Source organism: Pseudorasbora parva, chromosome 12, assembly GCF_024679245.1.
Source record: "Pseudorasbora parva isolate DD20220531a chromosome 12, ASM2467924v1, whole genome shotgun sequence".
Classification (NCBI taxonomy): Eukaryota; Metazoa; Chordata; class Actinopteri; order Cypriniformes; family Gobionidae; genus Pseudorasbora; species Pseudorasbora parva.
The window spans coordinates 4371366-4398520 of NC_090183.1; the positions used below are offsets into that span (position 1 = coordinate 4371366).

A 27155-nucleotide genomic window follows, 5' to 3' on the forward strand; every position below is an offset into this window, starting at 1 on the left:
CCACACCTGTGACAGTCATGTGTCACTGTAAGCATTTCTACACAGCGAACACAAAGACTGTCGTCATGTCCTGTTGAACAGCATGCCAGACATTAGTGAACAGATACTGTGACGAAACACAATGTTCTGCTCAGCATGTCCCATCCATCATCATGTAAAAGCATCTGAAACTGCTGGAATCGATGATTAAATACTGTAAAATGAGAGTGAATGTCCAGGCACGTGCTAATAATTAGCTCATGAAATATGCAAAGACGAGTGGATGTGAACGGCTGGACAGAACAAAAGCTACTATCAGTGCTTAATAATTAATGAATATGGAAGGGTTAAAGTTCAGGGATGGTAATGGGTTGTGGCTTAGGAGCGAAATATTATAGTCTTGATCAGGGACGCCGCCGGGGTGGGGTTGAGGTTAAGACATTTTAACAAGCACTTTTGAGGCCCCCAGAGATCGGTTTTATTAGTGGTAACAGTACTAGTAGTCATGTAATCGGAATTATAAATGTATACAGCTTATGGCTTTTTATGGTTTATTTGTGCATTCACGCTAAAATTACTCCGCTTTGGGAAGGGAAATATGCAGGTCAGGAAGGTTAAGGTGACAAAGTGACTAAGAGAAAATGAGAGATGATGAAAATGAGAAGCATGCATTTTGCTATTCAACACAGATATACATATGTATAATTAAATTGCAGACAAAGAGCTTGCTATAGGTTGGCTGTGGTGCGGTAGTGGGCCCAACCTTATGTTCTTTCTTAGGGCCCACTCCAGTTGCACTGAACCTGACAATGAAATGTCTCATAAACATAATCATATGTTCTTAGAACTTAGAATGTTCTCTGAACGTCAATATTTTTCTTGGTTATATGAAAGGTAAGGGAACATTCCATTTGTATCATTCTGCAAACATTATAGGAATGTTACTTTTGAATTTTCTATGAATGTTCCGAAACAAGTAGTAACACCTTCTCTGCTGGGGTTTAGTCTTTTTTGAATGGCTTCATTGAAAAGGAATTGGAGTCAAATTTCAGCTACTGGAAACTTTTGGTACTGCACCTAATATCTTACTGAAAGCTAATTTTTTGAAATGTCAAACTCAGATTTGGAATACAGCTTGTTTAGATTCATGCCTTTGATTTTTATTTATTTATTATTATTTAAAAAAATATTTCATATAAAAATTGAAAATGGTATTTTGAGCATTTTTCATAAAAATAAATGTAAAATGTATACCTTTTTTCAAGGTCACTTTTTTTTCACTTCAACAATAATCTGCCATGTGTCATCTTTAAAAGAGACCAAACCCAAGCCTGTTTTCTAAAGCATTCGAGATTCCATGCTCAAAAAGTGAACAAATGGATTATAAACTACATCAGAAATATAATATAGTATCATAAAATCCCCTAAGATAAGAAATGTTACATAAAAATATTATTTTATGCACTATTATTTCAAACACCTGAATAAAAAGGCAGAGTGAATAATAACAGAACAACAGATTTCTGGTTTCAAAACATACTTTTATTTAACAATGTCAACAGTTTGGTTGATTCTTTGGGTGCAATTTGTTTCTTTAAACCTGTAGAACATTCAGATCACTGGACCATCAGTCCTGAGATAAAGAATTAAAACTCAAGCAGGTTCATAAAACCTTCACAAAAGTAAAACAGATCACAAATGACCCATCCACAGTAACAGAATCGGTTCAAGACCGACTGAAAACTTCACAAATCTTCTTCAAATATCCTTCATAAACTATAAAAGTCCCTGAATGTCGTCAAATGACGCACAGGTTCATTTCTTTTGTAGTGCAGGAAGATTTTTTAGATGACAACACAATGTGTTGAGAACACAAAGAGAACAGCAAAAAATAACAAATAAAACAAAAATCACAAATTTACATAATAAATAAAATATTTTTCTTCGTACAAAGTCTGTGTGATAAAGGCAAGTATTTACATTTACTGCAGATGTTTGAGGAGCGTTTGTGATTCTTCATTCATCTGATAACAGTGAAAACGCTCCAACCCTTCAGATAACATACTCACATGCCCCATAATAAACAAACACGTATGCACATCAATAACAGAACATAAAAGCATGATTCCTCTAACGGACAGGTGAGGTTAGAGGTCACCTGAAGCACAACGCAGACGCGTGACCCTGAGGACCGATTCACTCTTACGTATCGAAGGCATCGTGGAATATTCTGTGCGTTCAAACAATATGACACATCATGCTGTACATCAGGCACGTTCGCTGGTTTTAAGGCCCAGAGTTCACTCTACAGAAGTCAACTTCACATGCGCGAGCAAACCAACAGTAAGAACCTGCTGCGAATCGCTCATCATTACTAAAGCAGCCCTGTGTTCATTTATAAAAACAAGCAAATCATAAAAACAAAAACAAAAAGATCGAACAAGAGTGTCTGTGAAAGAGAAATAAATAAACCCTATGTGACCGTGAACATTTATAGTGCAAGAAGAACATATATAGTGCAAGAAGAGCACTACCTGTCTGCCCTCCACATTAACATAATCATCACTATTTACAAGGATCATTTTAAATATCAAAAAGTGGTAATACCTTCCAAACCGGGATCTTAAAAGCTCACACATTACGAATGGAAACAGCTGCGAGTTTGTATTGTGCGAAGCCACGGGATCCTACAGACGCCTGAAGAGTTTGTGCTCTTCTGACATTAAGCAGCTGTGAGGAACATTCATTAGATAGGAGTGCGTGTGTCTGTCTTTTTTCCTTATATGATATTAAAATAAAAAAAGATTGATCCTGGGGTCCTGGGGCACATCAGGATGAGAGTCCTTCAGTTTCAGAGCAGCATTTAAAGCTTCTGGAGTTTCTGGAGGAGCGTCAGGCTGCATCTTCATCCATGCTAACCATCTGACACTGTGACACAAACACACACACACACACACACACATTAAACACGGCCTGTCACAGAATCCATAAAACACACTCCCCTCTGAGGCCATTTACACCTCTCATTGTGAAACAGTTTTTTCCTGAAAATGCTGGTTAATGCTATTGCATTACCCTAAAAATTACTGACAAAAAAGACTGGCCTTTAAAACTGCTTATAAAGATCTCATTATGCTATATTATCATTGAATATTGCACTGTCAATTTGTATTCTTTCCTTTAGCAGAGGTTTTGTATTTCTTTTGGGAAGTGATTGATTATAGGCCTCATTAGCTACATTTCCATCCACCTATTTTTATGCAAACTTTGCGGTATGGCATGGAAATCCCAAAATGTGCATAAAAACTTGTGCGCTCAATTGAGGCAGATCATTTTTATTTGATAAAAAGACATGGACATAAACTATGATGGAAACATTTACTGAATAAAAAGTCTGTCATTAGAATGATTTGGTTCAATTCCCTCCAGAAGCGTCTCACACGATTGCATTCCCAAACACCAGCGTCCAAACACAAGAGAACATGACAGTGAGACGCAACTAATTTATGATGGAGGAAAGAAGAGACACAGTTTCTTCCCCTGATTGCAGCAAATTTACCAGGAAGTGATGGTTTTGATCTCTTGAACACATGGGAGGGAAATGTTTCATGCAATATTCCAATTTTGTTAAATTCGTAACTTTGGATGGAAACATAGCTATGCACGAGCTCAGATCAATTAAGCTTACGATCAGTCAGTTTAAAAACAAAAATACAAAATCTGGGCTAACTGAAAGAAAACTATTTTACAAAAAGATTGAATACTGGTCATTTTTGACCCGGAACACCAAATCAAGGAAAGGATTTAAGCTTCCCTCAAAAGTCTCATGTTGAATCTATCAATCAAGTAATCAATCTTCATCTTTTATCTCTGTTCTACTCTAATCCATCTGTAACTTTGTATCACAACACTTTTAATGTTTCAAGCCCCATTAGGACGAATCACTTGTGTTATAATCACTTGTTACAGTGCCTTTAATTCATGCAGATTTCCATAAAGTATGATTAAGTAAAACGTCTGGAATCAAGCTCCAGTGTTTGCTGTCGTACCGATGGATGAGAGTATCCATCCAGACTGGGGCTCCTGAAGATGTGGACTGTGTCGTCTGTTGTCTTCTGGTACACTGGGTTGGAGAAGTGGATGGTGTTGGTGTTCTTCACCCGCCATTGTCTCCAAACAAACATGCCGCCAAATGCCAGCAGACACACGGCAACTGTAAGACAGACAGACGGTTCATTTACACTGCCGATCTGCCGGTCAATGAGTGAGGTGTTTCGTGACTGTGGATTTACTCACGGATTGGAAGGGCGACGTACAGGACCGTGGGATGCTGGGAAGGGCTGGAAACGGGTTCATGTTCTGCATCACTTCCTGTAAAGAGGCGGACAGAGATGGTGAGTGTGTGAACATGAATGAATAAACAGACAGATGGAGAGTAGGACAGGAACTGACCCCTGCGAGAGCCTGTCTGTCTGGTGTCTCCGCTCTGATGCTGATACGTCAGAGCTGCTCTGGTGGCAGTGGGCGACGGGCCGGGTGCAGTTCTGGTCGTCGCCTGAGGTAGCGCTGTGGCATTTGGAGCTACACAGAGAAACAGACATCAGTGAGCATCATAATTAAAGGGTTAGTTCACCCAAAAATGAAAACGATGTCATTAACGACTCGCCCTCATATCATTCCACACCCGTAAGACCTCCGTTCATCTTCGGAGCACAGTTTAAGAAATTTTATATTTAGCCCGAGAGCTTTTCTGTTCCTCCAATGAAAGTGTATGCACACTATACTGTGCATGTCCAGAAAGGGAATAAAAACATCATCAATGTAGTCCAAGTGACATCAGTGGGTTAGTTAGAATTTCTTGAAGCATTGAAAATACATTTTGGTCCAAATATAACAAAAACTACAACTTTATTCAGCATTGTCTTCTCTTCCGGGTCGGTTGTCAGCTGCACTCACGACTCCACAGTGACGCTGCTGACATGTTATCTGGTGTGCCCGTGTATTCGGGTCAAATAAATATGGCTGTGCTTCTTCTGTGTGGAAATCCTTAGACATGTTTGCAAAGGTTGTTTGTTACAGCGTGCGTCTCCCTCAGACTATAAACAAAGCTCGGGCGCACCAGATAACATGTCAGCAGCGTCACTGCAGAGTCGTGAACACGGATTGAAACAGACCCAGAAGAGAAGACAATGCTGAATAAAGTCGTAGTTTTTTTTATTTTTGGACCAAAATGTATTTTCGATGCTTCAAGAGATTCTAACTAACCCACTGATGTATTATGGACTACTTTGATGATGTTTTTATTCCCTTTCTGGACATGGACAGTATACCGTACATACATTTTCAATGGGGGACAGAAAGCTCTCGGACTAAATATAAAATACTTAAACTGTGTTCTGATGATGAGCAGAGGTCTTATGGGTGTGGAATGACATTAGGGTGAGTCATTAATGACATTAATTTTCATTTTTGGGGTAACTAACCCTTTAAAGAGTCTGGTGTGAAACAGAGCAGGTCGGAACGTACCTGATACACACTTCCTCGTGTCCGCGCCCAGGGTCATGTGATCAGGACACGCACACGTGTATTTGGGTGAACGTCCATTAATCAGCGGCGCTGGCAGACACAGAAACTCACAGCCGCCGTTGACCGTTTCTCTGCACCAGTCCTTTCCTGCCAATGACATCACTTCCTCATGAGCAGGACAAACATGCAGATCATCTTGAAAATACACACATAATAACAGCAACAAAAACACAGGATGTGTGTGTGTGTGTGTGTGTGTGTGTTTGTTCACCTGTAGGTTGTTTCAGACTGTGATGGAGTACGATGTCTTCAGGAGACTGCAGATGTTCTGCCACAGCCGTGATGTCTTGGCCCGTCATGCGGTTCGCACTCCAGATGCCGCCATTGGAAACGTCGGTCCAGAAGACTTTCTCCTGTTGGACAGACAGAGACACAGCACTCATGAGAACCTGAAAAACCCATTCGTCAGCCCGTCCAGACACATCATCGGCCAGCCACACACCTCAAACACAGCCAGCGCCAGCGGATGCGGCAGCTTCTGTTGGTCGCAGATAAGTGTGTGCCGTCCGTCTCCATTAACGCCGATGCTGGACAGTGTGTGCAGCTTTGAGTCGACCCAGTACAGACGGCGATTCAACACGTCTGAAAACAAAGCAGTCCCATGTCAGCATACATCACACATGGCACATGTGTTCACACCAGTGATGCGTGGGTCAATGTATAAACAACCCGCATACAACCAACGCTTTCAACTAACCCACCCGCAACTCGGACCACAAAAAAAAGGAAAGAAAATATTGTACCCGACCCGCTTCCTGACCCACATTTTTTAAAAGTAGTAAATGCTCAACATAGCATCAATTTATTCATTTATTTTGTTTCATTTTCTTAACAATTAAGATGATGCATGTGTTTATCCAGTCTAATCGAAGTGTGCATCTCTCCCCCGATTTTCCCGACAAAAATCCTGCCCCTCTCAGAAAATACATAAAACTGACATTACTGAGCTATATGGGTTTAAAAGTAGCCTATTAAAATGGTACAATGGTCAATCCCTGAGCAGAAAGGGGGTTAAAAGAGCTATAAGGTGTCGTTAGTGGCCTAAAACAGAAGATTAGCCTACTTTTATTTTTAGCTTTCCTCGTGCTGCGTAGAAATAATATTGAATAAACTGTCCCTGGGTTGAGACGGTTTCTTCTCGCCTCAATGACACGACCTACGGAGCTGAATGTGTGCTCACTGACTGCACTTGATGCTGGAACGCAGAGGATCCTCTTTGCCAATGTATTTCATAATAAATTGTGTCTACTATATAAACTACAAAGGTTTAATTTTGTAAAAAAACTTTCAATTAAACCAAATGACCCGACCGCAACTCAAATATCATTAAAAACATTTGTTGTATTTTCGACCGCAGGCATCCGTTCATTTCGGATCAACCCGTGTATCACTAGTTCACATGCATCATCTAGGCATTCGACTCACCGAGAGTGATGCCGTTTGGCCAGACGATGTTGTTTGTGACAAGAGGCGTCCGATCGGCGCCGTTCAGTCCACTCTTCTCGATCCGGGCCGACTCGCCCCAATCAGTCCAGAACATGAAACTACGTGACACGAAACAACAAGGGATCAACAATCAGGACGAATGCTTCTTCCTGTAAGCAAGTGGCTTCCGACTCAGACACTCACTTGCGCTGAAGATCCACGACGATCGCGCGAGGATTCTGTAAGCCGTCGCTGATGAGCGTCTTGCGTTTGCTGCCGTCTGCGGTCGCCACAGAGATGGTTTGGAGCTCGCCATCCGTCCAGTAGATGTTACCGTGGATCCAGTCCACAGCCAGACCCTCGGGCCTGGAGATCTGGCTGTCAATAACAGTGCTGGGGTGGGTGGAGTCAGCAGCCGCTGCACTGCACAACACAAACACACGCTGTGATTATGAGGAATACTATAAAAATACACACAGAGATACACAAAACACACATGAAGGATTAAAGCGTTCACCCAAAAATAGATAGTAAAAAAAATAGGTTAGTTTACCTGGAAGACCTCCGTTCATCTTCAGAACACAAATGAAGATATTTTTGTTGAAATCCGATGGCTCAGAAAGGCCTTCATTGACACCAATGTCATTTCCTCTCTCAAGACCCATAAAGGCACTAAAGACGTCGTTACAAAGCCCATCTCACTCCAGTGGCTCTACAATCATTTTATGAAGCAACATGCAGCATGATTCGGATCGCCCATATCATGTGATTTCAGCAGTTTGACAAGCGATCCAAATCATGAATCTATATGCTGATTCATAATGGTTAAAAACTTTGTTTTGAAATCGGCCCATCAATATAGGAGTCATTTAGTTTTTTTGTGCACAAAAACTATTCTCATTGCTTCATAAAATGATTGTAGAGCCGCTGTAGTGAGATGGGCTTTGTAACGACGTCTTTAGTGCCTTTATGGGTCTTGAGAGAGGAAATGACATTGGTGTCAATGAAGGACTTTCTGAGCCATCGGATTTCAACAAAAATATCTTCATCTGTGTCTGAAGATGAACGGAGGTCTGACGGGTGTCAAACGATATTAGGGTGAGTAATTAATGACTGAATTTTCATTTTTGGGTGAACTAACCCTTTAAGCATTACACGGAGATGAACATTGATTAGAAGTGAAAACACATTTACTGAATAAATCCCTGGATGTGCAACAAAAAAACTCAGATGAATGCATCAGCAGAGGATGTGATTGTGAATTGGACTAACCAGCGGACCAATCACATCACAGCATCTCAAATGAGCCAAAGTCTGTCATCAGAATGATTTGGTTTAATTCCTTCCAGAAGCGTCTCACACACCAGCATCCGAATGCAAAAGAATATGACATAGTTTATAGCATTTCGTCTGACGCTCTGAGACGTAACTCATTTATGATGGAGAACAAAAGAGCCTGATTGCAGCAACTTCTATTTCTATTACAGATCATTTGCACCAGTGCCGTTTTTGTTCTCTTGAAAACATGGGATGGAAAATTATGCTTTATTCTCAAATGTTTTATTCCCATTCACTACTAGTCGATGTAAACGATGAAATTGTATTATTTTATCAGCTCTTGCTTTCCCTGGGAGTCCAAAGCATTACCGTCTCTCACCTGTAGATCTTTTTCTGGCTCAAGTCAGACCAGAAGATCCTGTCTTTGGGAATGTCCACGTCTAATGCCACCACGTTCTTCTGCTGGCGGATCAGTGACGTGTACTCTCGACTGCCCAGCGCCATCTTCCTCACCTCGTGACGTGTGCTGAAGAGGAGGAACGCTCCAGATCCTGAGAGAAACACATTTGCATGTTGCTGGTTTCTTATACATTCACATAATACTCTCTGATCATTAGTGTCATTTGTCGCATGTGTACCTGTAATCGCTTTGCAGTCTTTGGTCATGTGATCCAGCTCAAATCCTTCATTACAGTCACACTTGAAGCTGCCTGGCAAGTTTATGCAGATCTGAGAGCAGGTGTCTGTGTCTGCACACTCATCCACGTCTGCACACAAACATGATTTCATGAGACCAAACATGCACCAACAGACCATCATGCACTGGGTTCATCTGAATGGGCACTCACCTTCACAGTGTGTGCGGTTAATCAGGTGAAATCCTGCCGGGCACAAACATTCGTATCCGATCTTCAGGTCGTTGCACATGTGAGAACAGCTGCCATTTTTAACGAGGCACTCATTAGTGTCTGCACAGAGGAAATACAAACGTCACATGATCATTTTTTTAAATTTTAACAGTCAAAGCTGCCAATCACTGGAGATGGAGGAGGAAAAATGCAAAGACTGTCTGCTTATAAATATAAAGGGTTAAAATCCTAAAGTGTGGATAAAAAAAATCTAAGTCAGCAAAAGTGGAATAAATTATATATGATAATTGTGTGACAGTTATTTAAGAATGATGTTGGTTAAAAAATATCAATGTCAGTGAAATTAAAGAAAAAATATAAATATATAACAATTGGATGACAGTTTGGGACAAACATTTAGGCATTCAAATGGTTAAAATATTGATGTTGGTAAAGTATAATCTATGGCAGAGTTTTTTATCATTTATTTTTAGATTTTAGCCATTTAAAGGGTTAAAATCCTGATGTTGGTCAGTGAAAGTGCAAAAAATATTCATATATTATAGTATGACAATATACTGACAGACATTTTTGTCTGGACCTCTGTGTAACTTTTTTTTAAATTGACGCTTAAGGGTTAATAAAATATGTTTAAGACATACCGGACTGGTGGATCTTCATTTGATAATAAGAACTTGTGTGTGTGATTCTAGGATGTCTTTTTTAGCATCGTGTGTATATGATCTAATCCTAGAAATTGTTTAAAACAAAGATGCAACTTTTACCCACAGAACGGTTCATTTCATTCAGTTTCTTGTTTGTACACTGATCTCACATTACAGGAAGGAACACAGAGGGGGAAACTCACTGCAGTCTTTGATAGGCTCATCTGACCAGTCGTAGCAGTCTCTGTGACCGTCACACACACGGTCTGTGCTGATGCACTCGCCACTGCGACATTTAAACCTGTTTGGCCCGTTGCACGTGTTCACTACAGACAGACAGACAGACAGAAAAACAGTTAAAAACAGCATCTTTAAAACATTCACACATGTGATGGATGGGTGTACAATGCTCACCAGTAACACAGTCCATCTCATCGCTCTGATCCCGGCAGTCAGGATTCCCGTCACACTGACGCATTCCTGGGATGCAGCTGCCGTCTTTACAGAGGAACTCATCCGGACGGCAAGTGGGCGCAGCTGCAGCAAACACAGAATATGAGGGAACGATCTCTAGGACCCGTGCAAGAACCAGATAATCGGCAACATTGTACTCACTGCAGTTGACCTCGTCTGATCGGTCGGTGCAGTCGAAACCTCCGTCACATCTCCAGCTGCTGTGGATGCATTCGCCACTGCCGCACAAGAAGTCTTGATTCCTGCAGGTACTCTCCTGTTTCTGACCTGTCCCAGAAGGGCAGTTCTGCGGCCATTCGTCTGAGCCGTCTGTGCAGTCGGCGTCCCCGTCGCAGGCCCATAGCTGCGGTACACACACAGAGTTATTGCACTGGAAGGCGGCGGGGGTGCATGTGGGGACGGGACAGGACGCTTCATCGCTGCCATCGTCACAGTCAGAATCCTCATCGCAGACGAACGACTGCGACACACACTGGCCGCTGCGGCAGCGAAACTCCTCATCCGTGCAATTCTTCAGGACTAAAATAGGAATAAAACCGGCATAAACACAACAGAACTTGATTTCTCATCTAATAAATATGAGCTTGAGTTTCAGTCGTATTTACCGCAGCCCTGCTCGTCTGCGCCGTTCTCACAGTCAGACTTCCCATCGCAGCGCCATCTCATGGACACACACTGATTCAGACTCCCACAGGTGAACTGGCTTGGCAAACACGTCTTCTCTCCTGTGGCAAAATGAGATTTTAGATGTTTAATGAGAAGATTGCTACGTGTACACTCAGTAACAACAACTTTAAAGTGCCCCTATTATGCCTTTCCTGGTTTTCCCTTTCATGTAGTGTGTAATAGAGCTGTTTGTGAATGTAAAAAGCTCTGCAAAGATTCAAAGATAGAGTGAAGATAAACATAGTTATTGACTCGGTCGTCTGTAATTCCAGTCTCACTTCTTGCTGACCCTATGTAGGCTTGTAACTCTTAATTGGCTGAGCAGTATCTCATTTGCCCCGCCCTCAAACACTGTAATTGTAGCTGAAACTAGAAGATTTTTGTTTGTGTTCTTTTTAAAGCAAATTCACTTTCATGAGATTGATACGGTAAAACCGACACCATTGTTACTGTTCGTATCACCGTGTATCAAGAGCTGAGATTCAGATATGATAATGAGTCTTTGGTTTCGGACCAATCACAACCGACTGGGCTATCTGACCAATAAGAGCAAAGCAGCTCTCAGACAGGCGGGTTTAGAGACTGAATCCTTTATCGAACCGTTTCAGACACTGAGAGAAAACAGCTGATGCTGCAATTGGTATTGTGAGAAAATTAAAGTGTGTATACCTTTTGTAGGAGACTCCAAAACAAAATTCAGAGCCTTTAAAATAGCATAAAGGGGCACTTTAATGAATATTGCTAAAAACCCTTGTTATGGGCTGAAAGGGTGATGGAGGAGTGTGTTTGACATACTGCAGGCCTCAGGCAGCTCATCGCTTCCGTCTCCACAGTCGTCTGCATCGTCACAAACCCAGCGGCTGGTGATGCATTTCCCGTTTCCACACCTGAACTGCTCCTGACTGCAGACCGCTGCACCTGACACACACACACACGTCTCAACTCCAATGTCATAACACATCTGATGTTTGACATGCTATTCCTTATAAGTATTGTAACTATGTGGTTTGTACTTTAAATAAGAACAGTGAAAACATCTGTTAGAAACATATGTACATTTTAACACATATCAATAGAGAGAGAGAGAGAGAGAGAGAGAGAGAGAGAGAGAGAGAGAGAGAGAGAGAGAGAGAGAGAGAGAGAGAGAGAGAGAGAGAGAGAGAGAGAGAGAGAGAGAGAGAGAGAGAGAGAGAGAGAGAGAGAGAGAGAGAGAGAGAGAGAGAGAGAGAGAGAGAGAGAGAGAGAGAGAGAGGATCTTTGCACAAAGCATTGTTGATCATAAATATTCAGTGTGCGACTGATGACGGGTGTGTGTAGTGTCTCTTTAAGACAATGGACAGAGGCGGAGTCAATAATCACACCACCAGTTGCTCACTAGTCTCTATGGAAACATTTGCATAATCAAGGCAGTAGAGATGACAGGGGCGTAGCTTGAAGGAAAAGATCCAGAATGATGTTTGGAGGAAACATCAAGGATTTGAAGCTGTAGTGTTTATGCAGCTTTTGTTATCCTTGATATAAACCATGTTAACCAACTCAAAGAACTAAAATTACTCAACTGGTTTCTCTCAAAATTCCCCAAATACACACAGTAGGACAAGGCCACAATGTGTGTGTGTGTGTGTGTGTGTGTGTAAGAAAGAGTTTCACTCCCAAAAATACCAGATCACCCTGTCTTTATCTCTCTCTCGCTCTCGCTCTCTCCTATTCCAGTAATTGAGCACACACACCCTCTCAGTTTTTCCAATGCTTCACAACAGTGAGGGAAACTCCAAACACACTCGGTGAATGAGAAGCAGATGCAAAACATCATCACAGAAAACCTTTGAATCCTCAAACATATGAAAATAAATCTGCTATTGAATCTCAGTGTTTGTGTGTTTCACTGGCTAAACAATGACTGATGTGGTGTGATTAGGTGTGTGACGGCCGAGAACCTGTGAAGAACTGGATAAACCACTTCCTGTTAAACTTCTCCTCAGCGTTTCCATAACAGTAAAACAAGACCTGATTGACCTACAGTAGGGGGTTTATAATCTTTTAGCTGCATGGGCCCCCAAATATGATGGTGTGGAGTACCCCTATCCTAAAATTTAAAAGGCATCTATCTTTTATAAACACAATTATATTTAGCAACTGAAAAAAAAATATTCATATACATTTTTCTTAGTTTTTCTCTAGACTTTGCTATGGTCACTCCCTACCTGCAGACACACGCTTATACAGACGTTATGAAACTTTAAAAAGTGATGCGGGTCATAAACGCACTCTTATGTTAATGAAGAACAGCATCAGGACAATCCCTAATTAATGATGCTAGTGTGACTGTCTTCCCGTCAAAACCGACCAATCAGAAGCGGAATTTCAAGTACCTGATTAGCGCGTCCAACCAATCAGCGACCACAGAGCGCATGTGCCTTATCCGCGGCCAATCAGGACGCACGTTTATTCCACATGCCGCTTGATCAGAATTACAGTAAGAGACTAAGGGAATAAAGCACCGAATCAAATGAGCATTTACTGTATAAAATAACCTGTGGTTAAAAAAAACCCGTTTAGTTACAAAACAAACCAAAAGAGAGTTTAAACACAACATCCCCAGAATTAAATAACGGAAAGAAACGTTTGAAACGGGAAACGGCCACTCCTCATCAACGGTCACTCGTACAGAAGCAAATTTAACGTACTTCATCATAAACTGACACTTACTGGTTCCGTGGACAGAGTGAAGCAGAAGAACCGAGCAGATGAAACCGAGCCGAGCGCTGATCCGAATCTCCATCACCTGAACAATCACGCGCGCTGTTCAGTTCTCACTTTTTGAATCGTAACAGAGCTCCGTGAGACGTGAGTAACTTTTGAGGCTCGTCTGGACCGGTACCGTACTCTCGTCAACAGTGACAGGGCAATTACTCGCTCTCTGGGAAAAAACATCGATTTCAATGATGCCCACGGGGGGCGTGGCTCTCACAGTGGTGTGATATTCGAAATGAGGAACGTCAGTGTGGTGGGCGGGGCCTCGCGGTAGGAACACACACTGTTGTTGATTCTCTTATCATTATGCCAGTTTACATTTGGGGCGCTTCCACATTGAGATAAGAGAATGAATGAGACAGAAGCATCTGAGTATCTGTCTAAAACTGTGAGAAGCGGGTGCTGTGTGTTAGATGTGCAGTGTTGAAAATACACATGTATAACAAAAATGTATATAGTTGGATAATATCCATATGTCACATGCTTTAATCTAGGAGACTGACTGCCTCCTGAAACCATCCCTCAGGGGCCAAAACTCGTCAACGGGGCCCTTACTGTGAAACCACTCCACAAAGCCTCAGCACGTCCATAAGTGTTTGTACTTAAAATATATTTCCCAGAAATGAATTAGCTTCAAGTTCATCGTATTACACTAAAAACAATCTTAGATCTTCTGGTTGGTGTACATAAAATCAACTAAAGCATACAATTCTAGAATACAGAAGTGAAAAAGTCTCACTGTCCAGCTGAACTGAAATGAACATGATTTGCATTGTATTTGTAGATGCAGGGAAATGATGTTTCCGAGCCTCCGTAACAGATAAAGTTACTCGCTGAATATCAGGTGGACGTCAGGAGCTCGGACTGAATGTTACTTGTGGTTATTTTACATATTTAAAGTCACTCTTCAGCCCAGAAAACCAGCTTTTCATTTGAATTTGATAACTTGAAAGTTAAAAATATGCGTATTATTCATTCCATATAAGTGCTGCAGTGATCAAAATGATGAAAAATGAGATTTATGAAGCAGACCCACATTTCCCACATTCTTCTGGCACACATACCGCATGGAACGACAGCGATGACTCAACCCTAGTGTGGTTGACATACATACATACATCCGGGCCTCATCTGGGCCAATTCTGGTAGTGGCAAAGCCACATCTGGGACACACGCAGCAAGCTATAACTCACACTAAAACCAGCTTGATGTGTGTGGGCCCAGCAGCATTATCACCCTGCAGCTCAAGACTGAAACTAAGCTGTCAAAGAGCACCGTCCTTCAGATGAGACGTTAAACTGAGGTCCTGACTAAAAATCCCAGGACGTCCTTCGATAAAGATTAGGGGTGAAACCCCCCGGCATCCTGGCCAAATTTGCCTATTGGCCTCTGTCCATTATGGCCTCCTAATCATCTTCATATATCTGCTTTCCACCAATCAGCTGGTGTGTGTGGTGAGCATTCTGGCACACACTTTCCCTCTAAAACGTTTTGAGTGCCAAGATAAGTGCTATATAAATGTAACAAATTATTATTATTGTTATTATTATTTTTATTATTAATGATTATATTACCTTTATTGCTGCCAGAACTGAGCCATAAACAGTTTTTGGGAAAGTTACTTTGAAAAGTAATGCATTACAATATTTCGTTACTCCCTTAAAAAGTAACTTTTTTTTTTAAGTAAAATTGCGTTACTTAGTTACTTTTTAGGAAAAGTAATGAGTTGTGTTACTTTTTTTCACCTGGGCTTGTTTTTTTGTGGTTTTTTTACAACAAAAGTTATATTTTGGGGCAAATGTAACACTCTTAATTCAGCAATAATAACAAAAAAATCTAAAGTAATTTTTGCTTATGGTTTAACTCAGGGGTTTTAAAACTGGGGTCCAGGGACCCCCAGGGGTCCTACAGATGGTTCTCAGAGAATAAAAAGACAAAGCAAAAATGGATAAAGTCTACCGATCATTCTGTTTCATTTCTAAAATTTCTCTATTTTCTTGTTGTACACACACTTTCCATAATTGTATGTCTTTGCTTTGTATTTTTAGTGAGTTTTTCTCACTATAGTCCCCTTTATCATGCTCACTGGGGTTGAAATGCGTGATTTTTAACGCAGTATGTAAGCAGCTTAATGTGAAAGATGCTTATATAAATTATTTTGAATATTCTTCTTCAGGATTAACATCCAGCAGTAAAGCCAATTTAGGAAACAATGTGTTGTATTTATAATGTCACTCTTACTATTTATATAACACTTTAAATGTTTTTTTATACATAAAAATATATAGATTAGGAAGGGGGTCCCTCATAAAAAACCCCTGGTTTCACTAAATCATCGAAGGTCAGCAGCCAGTACATTGTTAAATAAAGTGAGGTTAAATGCATAAAAAATGTCTGTTTTATTTAGCATATTTATGTATTGGAGGTTTGCATAGTATTCAAATTTTGTATTTCACTATTTTTATTTTGAGGAACACTGAATCTTTTTTTGTTTCAAGTGAGAGATTAGTTTACACGCAATGCCTTTGCACTTAATTTTTCTCAACATTGGGACAAGAGGGTTGTCAGTTAATTAAATGAGAAAACAATGTAATTTGCGTTACTTATTTGAAAAAGTAACAGATATTGTTGTACATTTTAAAAGTAATGGGTTACTCTACTAGTTTTAAAAAGGTAATCTAATTACATTATTCAAGTTACTTGTAATGCATTACCCCCAACACTGGCCATAAGTGCCTGGGTATGCTATCTGGCAGAGATTTACGAGGGTCACACAGGCAGGTGTATGAGTGAGAGATGAAATATGAGTGGAATCTTGAAATATCAGTTGGATGACATCAGGAATGAGCTCAAACCTCGCCTCGGAAGACCGGCACTCACAAAGAGCGCTTGTGAATGGACCTCTGACTCACCCAACAACTCCGTAAATGATTGCAGGAGAAACGATTGAACTTCTCTGTAGTTCAGCAGCAACTCATGTTTCAGCTTGACCTCTATGGCATCCGACTTCTACACAAATGAAATGCATGAAGAATGTGATTGTCTTTGCAGAGGAAGATCCTGATATATCAGCTGCTCTACTAATATGTTACATGTCAAAAACAGTGCGAATCAGTATAATCACACTCAGTGTTTGTGCTGCTGAATGGATGAGAGATTAGTTAGTTAGTTAGTTAGTTAGTTAGTTAGTTAGTTAGTTAGTTAGTTAGTTAGTTAGTTAGTTAGTTAGTTAGTTAGTTGTTGGGCAAATGAGAGAGCAGATCAACACACAACAATCCACCAAACAGTCATACTTCATCCATCAACACAAAACATAACATTTCCAAGAGGCATGCATCAGTCATTTCACAATTCTAATATTACACTACACTAAGACATTACACAATACCTAACACATTATGCATCTACCCTCACCCTCACCCACACAACCCAACACATTACACATCTACCCTCACCACACATTGATGAAAATGAAGAAAATAATCTATAGATCTATAAACTATAACCACAACTGAAGCTGTTCATGATCATTAATGCCACCTAGTGGTTAGTGTGCCTTATTACACACAACATCAACATTTGCCTGCTAAATGCACTCAAAAGTATGTGCTTCTGATGCTTCCGAGTTTATGACTGGGTCAGCGCATCTCCAAAACTGCAGCTCTTGTGGGCTGTTCCCGGTCTGCAGTGGTCAGTATCTATCAAAAGAGCTCCAAGGAAGGAACAGTAGTGACATGGCGGCGACAGGGTCATGAGCGGCCAAGGCTCATTGATGCACTTGGGGAGCGAAGGCTGGTCCATGTGGTCTGATCAAACAGACGAGCTACTGTAGCTCAAAATGTTTACGAAGTTAATGCTGGTTCTGATGGAAAGGTGTCAGAATACAGGTGTCAGTTTGTTGCGTATGGGGCGGCATAGACCAGCCAGGGTGCCCATACTGACCTCTGTCCACCGCCGAAAGCACCAACAGTGGGCACTTGAGCAATCAATCTAAAAATATTTTCTAATAAGTTACATTATATTTTTTACTATTCTATATTATATTATATTTTTCTTTTTCTATTTTAATGTAATTTAAATTAATAACAAAATTTTATTTTAATCACTTTTGCATACATTTATTTTAAACTAATCTAATTTATTTACATTTTCTTTTCTATTTTCTTTGTCAATCCCCTGTGGGCCCTTGAGATAGATAGACACCCCTGACAAGAATCACCCAAACTCAGCATCTACAATGTAAATTACAGTACAAACACAGACATACTGTTTTAATATTTATTGGGTATCATCTAGTGAATGAAAATCTACACGCACAAACATACATTCACTACAGTAAGTGCACATGCCATTAACGAGCTGCTAGAAACATCAGGAATAATATGATTCATCTACAGTCACAGAGAGCAAATCAGCCATCAAGACACCAGATACAGAGTTAAAGATCGGTGGGCAGCAACAGACAGTCTTAAACATGAATAAACTCAGGCGTGTCAAACAACATGTTCTCAACAAACGTCTGTTTGAAGGGCAGTTCACACGGACAACGATTCGATTTAATCTCTCGATCACTGATCTGTCGCACCGCTGATGGCTGGTCCCCATTTAAAGCATTCAGCAGAGACAAATAACAGACATCATTATTCAATGTCAGCTGACGATTGCCAGCAACGTGGCAGAGTTCAGCAGATTTCACGGTTACTTAAATTAGCAGCGATTCAGTGACAAACACTTCTTCATACAGGTGGATCCCACGGGGACATACTAATAAAAGGGGTCATTCATAAAGAATGCGTTTTTTTCCATTCCACTATGCTAATTTTTCATAGTTTTTCTAGGTAAACATGCGCTAGACAGATGTGTTTGACTGCTGCATTCACACGGGGCATTGACTTGGTGGTGGGCATGTCTGAAGCTTGGTGTTGACCATAGACTGTAAAAAAATATGGACGTAGTGTCCGTGACGTTCCCCATTGGATTCTGAAGAGCAGTTTTGAAGTGTAAAGTAACGACGAGCTGGCCATTGCCATCTTGCTAGCGTGTCATCTCGCATCACGCCCCGATAACACAAAATGGGCAAAGAGGCGGGACGTGGGCGGAGCTGAGGTGACGCGATGACTAACAGCGGATAAATGCTATCCACCTGTCACTCAAAGTGACCACGCCCCTTAATTCTGCAGATCTTTAAGGCTTTATATAATGTAAACGAATGAGTTATTAAAAAAAATGCACCCCCTCACAGTTGTCTTGAAGGGCAAAATTAGATATATAGACCAAAACCACAATTTGTACCAGGCTGTAAACATGTTTTGTTTTCATGGCATTTTAACATGGGGCTAAATGCGATTCTGCTCCCTTCTAGAGACTGGCCCTAGTGGCCAGTCGAGGAATTGCAGTTTAAGTCACTTCCGTATTGGCTTCAAGAGAAACTGAGGGAGGTTGCTGCTTGGTGTTGACGCAACCATCATAGTGACAACAGCCTATCACATAACTTTTCTGGTGTTCCATGAACACAATTGGCTAGTGTCTGCACTAGGGAAGTTGCATAGGCGATCTAATTGGTTGATGCCTGCGTTGAATTTTGAACAGTCGATAAGTTTTCAACTTCTTCCGCGAGCAACGCCAGTAACGCAATGGCACCCACAATTCAGTTCGGCAACGCATGACGTCACCCATTCAAAGTAAATGAGAAGAGTTAATGCCGACGCACATGACGAGGCATTCCAAAAACGCGGCCATTTACACAACACTGTTATCAATCTTAAAAAACAAAACTTGTGTGCTTTTGGCTGGTCATTTACAAGACAACGTTTGAGGCCCCCAAAATGCACTTTTGAAAACAATACTGTTATCATCTCTGTGTAAACTATAAAACGTGAATTTTGTGACGTCATGCACATGCCGTTGCGAATGCTCAGTCTATAGTGTTTCATTACAAAGGGACATCACCAACCACTGGCCTGGCAGCAGAATACAACGTTTTAATCGCTTTCATGGATCCCTGCAAACTGGGATTGTTTTGACAACATTGTTGTCTGTACACAAAAAACACAAAGGAAAACCTTTTTCCATTGTCATGTAAACGTACCCTCAGTATATACATTACACCTTATTTATGATGCATATATACACAGATCAAACAGATAAGCACAGAATATTAACGCAACGCGTTAAATCGCCTGTTAAGTGTGGCTTGATGCTTCAAGATAATTATATTAAAAGACTAAATTTGGTATATAGCTTATTAATAAAACATACTTTGTACAGGCAATCAGGTGAGCCCAGAATATTAACATTAAATGTTTCCTCCCATAAAAAAAACATTATAAAGAAAGCAATTAATGAGCAATTTAGCATGCTGTGTTCATTTTCTGTGCACATCAGTGTGTCTGTATATAGTAGGCTATAAAAAAGTACATTAAGCCAAGCCTAATGGGTTTCGATGGGAAAATACTTAACGTTCCTAGAACGCTGTGTCATGCGCGAGACACTGCAAAAGACGTGAGACATGAGCGGTCAAACACACGTCGCGTACATAGAAAAACTATGAAAAACAGCGCAATGAAATGCAAAAACGTGTTCTGCATGAACAGCCCCTTAAAACACATTTACATGAGGTTTCAGAGTGTCGACAAGAACCCTCCAAAGTGCATGTAAACAGGGTCAGTGTGAACGGCCCTAAAACTCATCACAACACACACATGGCTTTTACAGCAAAATAATGATGATCATATCAGCATATAATAACAGGCTGCTTATATACTATTACATTGAACATGCAAATAGCACACTAGTGCAAATAATTGACAGGTTACTGTTTCATACTAAATTATCTGACAGACGATCACAAATGTTGCTCTTCTAAAACTGCAATGTCTAATATTCAGTGTCACAGAAACATGACGATCGTCCAGGTCTGAAGTCTCCGCATCACTGTGAGATTTTAAAAAGCAAACGCATCTACAGCCACAACATCTCAATACAGGCACAGATTCCTTCTTTCTTCACAAACGCATAATGAATGTGCAAACGTACGATTATTCTGGGCGTAAAGCATTGTGAGGTGACGGGGGCGATGGTATTCATCTACTGTATGAAGGGTTTGCTTTTTTATTGGTTGGCTTTGGATCTTCATCCCTGCTCCTCCTCGCTGGGGCTGTTGGATCGATCCTGAACAAACACGAGAGTCACATACACACAATATCATTCATGTAGTTTGATGCAACAACATTTTTTTGCATGCTGTGTGTGTGTGTGTGTGAGTGTGAGTGCGTTACCTCCTCCTGCTCCTCATCTGTGTCATCGTCACTAACGACGGGCTTCGCACGGGTTCTCGCGGTTCTCCTGCGTCCTCTGCCACGCTCTGCACTTCTGTCCTTACGGCTTAGTTTAATCTTCACCTTCACGGACCGAGCTACAAAAACACACACACACACACATTTGAGAAATACACATCGTCAGTAGTGTCCCTTTCTACAGGCCACATCCAACTAGTAAGTTCACACATAGATTTATGCATTTGTGTTTCTGCTGAACACTGAACACATAAAAAACCGAAGTGTACTTTAGTCTTAAGTTAACCATTACAGACCAACATCTAGTTGGTTTCAATTACCCAGCTAACAAAAATACCGGTATGTTCTAAGGATGTTCTGCTAATGTTCATATTAAGTTATGAGAACGCTATTTTTGCATGTTCTTTGAATGTTCAAATAGTCATGGATAGCCCATGATTTACTCACCCTTAAGTCATCCTCGGCGTATATGACATTCTTCTATCAGAATAATTTTTTTATGGACTTCAAATCAGAAACAGCCATTCGCTTGGAAGTGTTTATGTTTTAATATATCTCTAATTGTATTCGTCTGAAAGAAGTCATATACACCTTGGATGGCTTGAGGGAGAGTAAATCATGGGGTAAATTTCATTTTTAGGTGAACTATCCCTTTAAGGAAACATTAATTTTTTTCATTCTTCATACATTATAGGAACGTTACTTTTGAATGTTATCTGAACATTCTGAAACAAGTAACATTTAAAATGTTAGATGAACATCCAACTAAAACATTTTAGAAAAAACCTTCCATGAATGATGTATAACGTTTTGAGAACATTATCAAAGACCAGATCATTTTTAATGAATTCCCATTAATGTTACTGGAAGATCATTTGTTCATATCTTTAAGGGAACCTTGCCAGAACGCTAGCTGAAGTTCTGTTTCCTGTCAGCTGGGTAGTCAGCCTTAAATAAATAACTGAGTTTGACTGACTCTCTGAATCTGAGCCTTCATCCTCTTCATCTTCTTCACTCTCCTCTCCATCACTCTCTTCCTCTCTCTCGATCTTCTGACACAGGCTGGTGAAGACCGACTGCAGTACGATAGAGTCCTCGTAGATCTGAGACACACACACACACACGAGAGAGAATACACTTATACATTTGTGTACGTGTTTGCTAAAGATTGTGTGCAGCTGAGAGTTGAGCAGAAGTGTGTGTGTGTGTGTGTGTGTGTGTGTATCTATGTGTGTGAGTGCATCCATGTATGTCAGTGCGTGCGTGCGTGTGTTACATTGGATAACCTTATAAGATACATTGATATTCTATTTGTCGTATTTCTGTTTTTGCATACATCTAAAGAATATTTTGTACATCCTATACTGTATTCTAAAATGATCTGGTAATAACTTTTGCATGCATTTTATTGAAAAGAGCTTAGGCTCATGTCACCAGAAGTTTTAAGATATATGAAAATGCTCTTAAAGGCGCATTATGCAACTTTCCGTCCACTAGAGGGCACCTATTCTAAACAAATGCATAGTTTGATGACGCCAAGTGTGAGCGCAGTATCTTGGGACATGTGATCTTCACCTCACAGCCGGTGGAAAATAGGACTCAGGCAGAAATCATGATCATGGATGCGGTTATTATTGTTACTGTAGTGTAAAGCAGAGCAGGACCGAGTGATGTGGAGCTGAGCACGGCCGCTGGAGCGATTGTTATACAAACACACGGCTCGCGAACACCGGGACTTTTATTATGACGGGACGGGACACATTCGCTGGGCACCTGCACTGATCCGCTCTTCCGGTTATGATTATGAGGTAATGCAGCTCTGTTTATCATATTAGATACATTTAAGTGTGTTGAAAATGATGTTATGACATAACTTGTGCCTTCACTTGTTCACACTGCTAAGAGTAAAGCGCCAAATAAAACCCGAAACCGAGGGTAGCGCAGATATGACGCAATTGACAGGCGACTTCCTCAGACGCTATGCTGATGGTCCTTAGTTAAAATAGCAATTTTCTCACAATTTACAAATAGTACATTTGGGATATTGTAGGTACTCAACTGAACAAACTAACACTGGCCTAGTGGTTTTTGGATATTTTACTCCAAAAATACTACATAGTGCACCTTTAAGTTTCTCTTGCCTCATGGGTTTACATTAAAGCAAAGCAATTCGACATTACATTAAATAAAATATTTGGGCAACAGGTTATCACAAATGTTTTATGTTTATTGAGCACAATATACAGTCATTGACTGAACATATTTTGGTTCGGTGTAAGCATGAAATACATGTAAATGCATGTAACTAACGTAAATCAAGCAAGCTAGTATGCATGGGCTACGAAGTGTTGGCGAAATAACACAAAAGTGGACCGGAGGGGATAATATGGAATTTTTTCCAGAAAACTTTTTACACAAACTACATTCAAGCACTTTCAAGGACCTGTATCTATGCATGTTTATTTTCCAGGGCCTTGAAATGTTATTTTCAGATTCACAAATTTTCAAGGATTTTAAGGACCTGTGGGAACACTTTATACAGTTTGTACAGTATAAAAACCGTTACGCTTATGAAGAGTCCTAACAAAGATGGTAAACCTGACATGTGTGTCTGTGTGAGTCTAACCAGTGAGCCCTCGAGGTTGAAGGTTTGAGCGTTTTGACACAGCAGCATCACGTCTCTCTCCAGATCATTGAGGCTGCGGTACCGATGACTGCGGATGCGCTCCTGCACAGACACAAACATCTGTGTAACCAAATGACACCTGAATAAAACCTGAAACCGCTGACTGCTGACATGGACACACTGACCTTGATCTTCCTGAAGTCCACAGGTTTGCGGATCAGCTCGTAATACTCGGGCAGCTCCTTCCGTGACGGCAGCTGGATGAAGACCTCACTTAACTGACGGCCATTACTGCAACATTCAGAACAAACGCACATCGGTCATGCAGGCTTATCGAGGAATAATTCATACACTTGATATCTCTCGAAGATATGTTCAGACTGACGGTCCAAATACGATTATGTGCACATCCTGATTGGATTGTATTTAGCAAGTGTGGTTTAAAAACATATTCAAATGTAACTATAATGTGTCTGTAATATGTCACTTCTGTGTAAAGACCTAGGAAGATCTACAAGGCACAAAATCACTTTTCCACAATTCCATAACAAACATCTGAAGACACAAAAACCCGTCCCACAGATCCATAACTATCAGCACACACTGAATGCGTCTCTCTCACAAACTTGTCCTTTTTGGAAAAGCCGATGCCACTCACTTCTCCTTATATTTAATAACAGCATCCACAATCTTCTTCATCTTCTTGGTGAGTGAAGGAGGGTTCGGCGATAGCTTCTCGGAAGGCGGGCGACCTCGTTTTTTCTGTCTTTTGCTGTCATCGTCTCTGTCTCTCCCTCCACGAGCACCCGAAGTGGACGGAATGGCATCCGGATCCCGATCGCGCCTCCTCTTCCGAGCCGTTTTCTTATGTCGCACCTCCTCCTCGATCTCCTCCAGAGTCCCGTCCTCAATAGCCTGAGAAAAGAGGCAGAGATCAGAAATGTCTTACAGAAGAAGAGAAGAAAACTAACTGTATATATATCTGACCTTCAGCCACTGTTTCTCCGTGAGTGAATCGCTGTAATCGACCTCTTTTCTCTGCCGGGAGCCGCGGCCGAACATCTTCTCCTCTTCTTCCTCGCAGGTGAGTCTTTCCACCTCGGCATCATCTTTCATGATCCACGTGGGCAGCTCATCCTCCTCCATGAGACGTGGCTTTCGCTTCGGATTGCGAGCTTCCTCGCGGCGTCGATCCAAATCCATGCGCTACACAGAAACAAACAGTAGAAGTTAATTTGGATTTAATCAGGATTTGGTGGATGACATCAACTCTGTAACTGTAAGTGAGAGAAAATTAAATGACACCATGAACTGGTCAAACTCGTCTTCGCTGCGGGCGATCATCTGATTTACAGTCTCGTCATCCGGCACTTCATCTTCTTCCTGACAGAAACAGAAAACACCAAGGGACAGAGCTTCAGAAATTACAGAAAGTACAGAAAATAAAGAAAAGATCCATGACAATGATTTACATAGACATCGAATATAAGGTTTCGATGCTTCACAGTTATCGGGATATTCATATTAATCTGCATATTCTGAATAAACAACATTCTCTCATTGAATCCTGTAGATGCTCGCTCTTATTATCAGATCACATTAAAGTGCCCTTATTATGTTTTGTCAGATATGACCTTTAATGTAGTGTGTAATAGAGCTGTTTGTGATTGTAAAAGCTCTGCAAAGTTTCGAAGATCTTTACTGTTTACTTTACTGTTCACTGTCTATCAAAAGCTGAGATGCAGATATGATAATGAGGGGTTTCTGACCAATCACAACAGACTGGGTCATCTGACCAATCAGAAAGGCGGAGTTTAGAGAGACTGAATCTTTGATCAAACTGATCAAAAGATTGTGAATCTGAAAGATTGTTTCACACCGTGAGAAAAGAGCTGATGCTGCAATGCTTATTATCAAAAAAATTATTTTTTTGACCTTTGATGGATGTAAATCTATTGTAGGAGACGCAATTAGGAACTTTTAAAATAGCATAATATGGGCACTTTAGCTTTATAACAATCTTTTATTGTGTGCATGCACACAACCTGTCTCTTTTAATGCATCACAAACCCTTATAAACATTTGCACATCTTTATAGTGATCCACGCTCACTTCTCATGTTTGTAAGATAAATCTCCTATAAAAACGTTCTGTTTCCTCTTAAGTCATAGAATCATGCAGATGTCAAAATACTCTGTTACAGCTGATATTCAGAATAGGGTGTCTGCATGACCCAATATTCAGGTTAATACAGACAGCCTTATTCGGATTATTGACTTAAGCAGTTTATGGCAGTAGAGTTTTCATAAATCAATAATTACTGAAATATTCAGTTTAATATTGGAATATTCTCAGACGATGCGTCCGAAATCACATACTGTATAGTAGGTATTTGGTTTGAAACTTGCACTGCAACTGTTAAAAAAATATTCTATATAGTATCTTTCAATTTGGACGTATTAAATATGCCTTGTTGTAACTGTCATGTGATCTATGGCCTCAGCTGCATCACTTCACTGCCATTAGGTCACTAATATGTCGTATTAGGTCATCCGGATATATTTCGCCTACTGGTTTATAAATACTATGAATTTGGATATAATACTCAGCTTACATACTGTTTGTTGCCTACTATACGCAGGGAGAGTGATACTCCTGACCTCGTCCTGCTCCTCGTGCTCCAGAATGGCCTGCAGAAACGCTCGGCGCTCATGACTCGACGACTTCTGGTCGAACATGCCAGCCTGGATCACCTTCTGGTCCACATTCAGCTTGTATTTAGCGGCCGCCAGGATTTTCTCTTCTACACTGTTCACGGTACAGAGACGCAGAACCCGCACCTCGTTCTGCTGCCCGATCCGGTGGGCTCGATCCTGCGCCTGGAGGTCCTGCACACAGAACAAACATGAGTTCTGAACCAGATGTCTGTACTGTATGTGTCCAAGACAAATTTCCTTCGGGATAATACAAGTCCATCTAATCTAATGCCTTGTGCTACCTGATGAGGGTTCCAGTCGCTGTCAAATATGATGACGGTATCGGCGCTCTGTAGATTCAGGCCCAGTCCTCCTGCCCTGGTGCTCAACAGGAATATAAAGTACTGAGAGGCCGGATCATTGAAGGTCTTCAGCAGCATCCCGCGATCCTCTGCTTTGGTCGTGCCTGAAACACACAAACTCATATTCTGAGGAAGCAAATCTCATTTCAGTCTCGGTCAGTTCTGAAGAAATTGTAAGCTATGCTCGAAACGATAGTAGATTTGGCCTGACCATTTCTCATGATTCTGCATGTTAAATGTTGTAAGGGCCAAGAGAAATCAGTTTTATTTAGTGTGTTTTAAATTTGGACTCTTTAATTTCAGTAATCAAAAAAGAGTGTGTAATTAATTGAAATAATTAAAACAGCAATTTATTAACCATTTATTTAACCCTCTGGTACTGTTTGTGCAAAGGTAAAAAATGACAGAATTTGATTCAGAATTCAATAAATGAATGTTCTATATTTTAATTCAATAGTATTTTTTATTTAATATTTTTTAGGAGATTTTATGCTACTAAAT

At 40.7% G+C, this 27155-nt stretch overlaps 2 protein-coding genes across 3 annotated transcripts in view; both read right to left on the reverse strand.

The window, feature by feature from the left end:
• Positions 1-1499: 1499 nt before the first annotated feature.
• Positions 1500-13880, reverse strand: ldlrb (low density lipoprotein receptor b). Its single transcript, XM_067458821.1, has 18 exons — positions 13631-13880; positions 11717-11839; positions 10861-10980; positions 10397-10774; positions 10196-10318; positions 9985-10107; positions 9117-9236; positions 8907-9035; positions 8648-8819; positions 7195-7413; positions 6991-7109; positions 6008-6147; positions 5777-5918; positions 5506-5652; positions 4432-4560; positions 4276-4350; positions 4029-4192; positions 1500-2907 (listed from the first exon to the last, which is right to left on the reverse strand). The coding sequence occupies exons 1-18, from the start codon at positions 13701-13703 to the stop codon at positions 2872-2874; spliced, it is 2532 nt and encodes an 843-aa protein (XP_067314922.1). The 5' UTR covers positions 13704-13880; the 3' UTR covers positions 1500-2871.
• Positions 13881-17939: 4059 nt separating this feature from the next.
• Positions 17940-27155, reverse strand: part of LOC137093858 (transcription activator BRG1) — a 34053-nt gene continuing 24837 nt past the window's right edge. Inside the window, exons 24-33 of one of the 2 annotated variants that reach the window (XM_067458823.1) lie at positions 26595-26758; positions 26257-26484; positions 24902-24979; positions 24584-24802; positions 24255-24511; positions 23782-23887; positions 23597-23698; positions 21947-22073; positions 20953-21089; positions 17940-20845 (exon numbers count right to left, since the gene is read on the reverse strand). In XM_067458823.1, coding sequence (XP_067314924.1) covers positions 20807-20845; positions 20953-21089; positions 21947-22073; positions 23597-23698; positions 23782-23887; positions 24255-24511; positions 24584-24802; positions 24902-24979; positions 26257-26484; positions 26595-26758 — 1457 coding nt within the window. In that variant the 3' untranslated portion in view covers positions 17940-20806. Of the gene's footprint in view, positions 20846-20952; positions 21090-21946; positions 22074-23596; positions 23699-23781; positions 23888-24254; positions 24512-24583; positions 24803-24901; positions 24980-26214; positions 26485-26594; positions 26759-27155 lie in introns of both variants that reach the window. The other variant, XM_067458822.1, reaches the window with a different exon arrangement.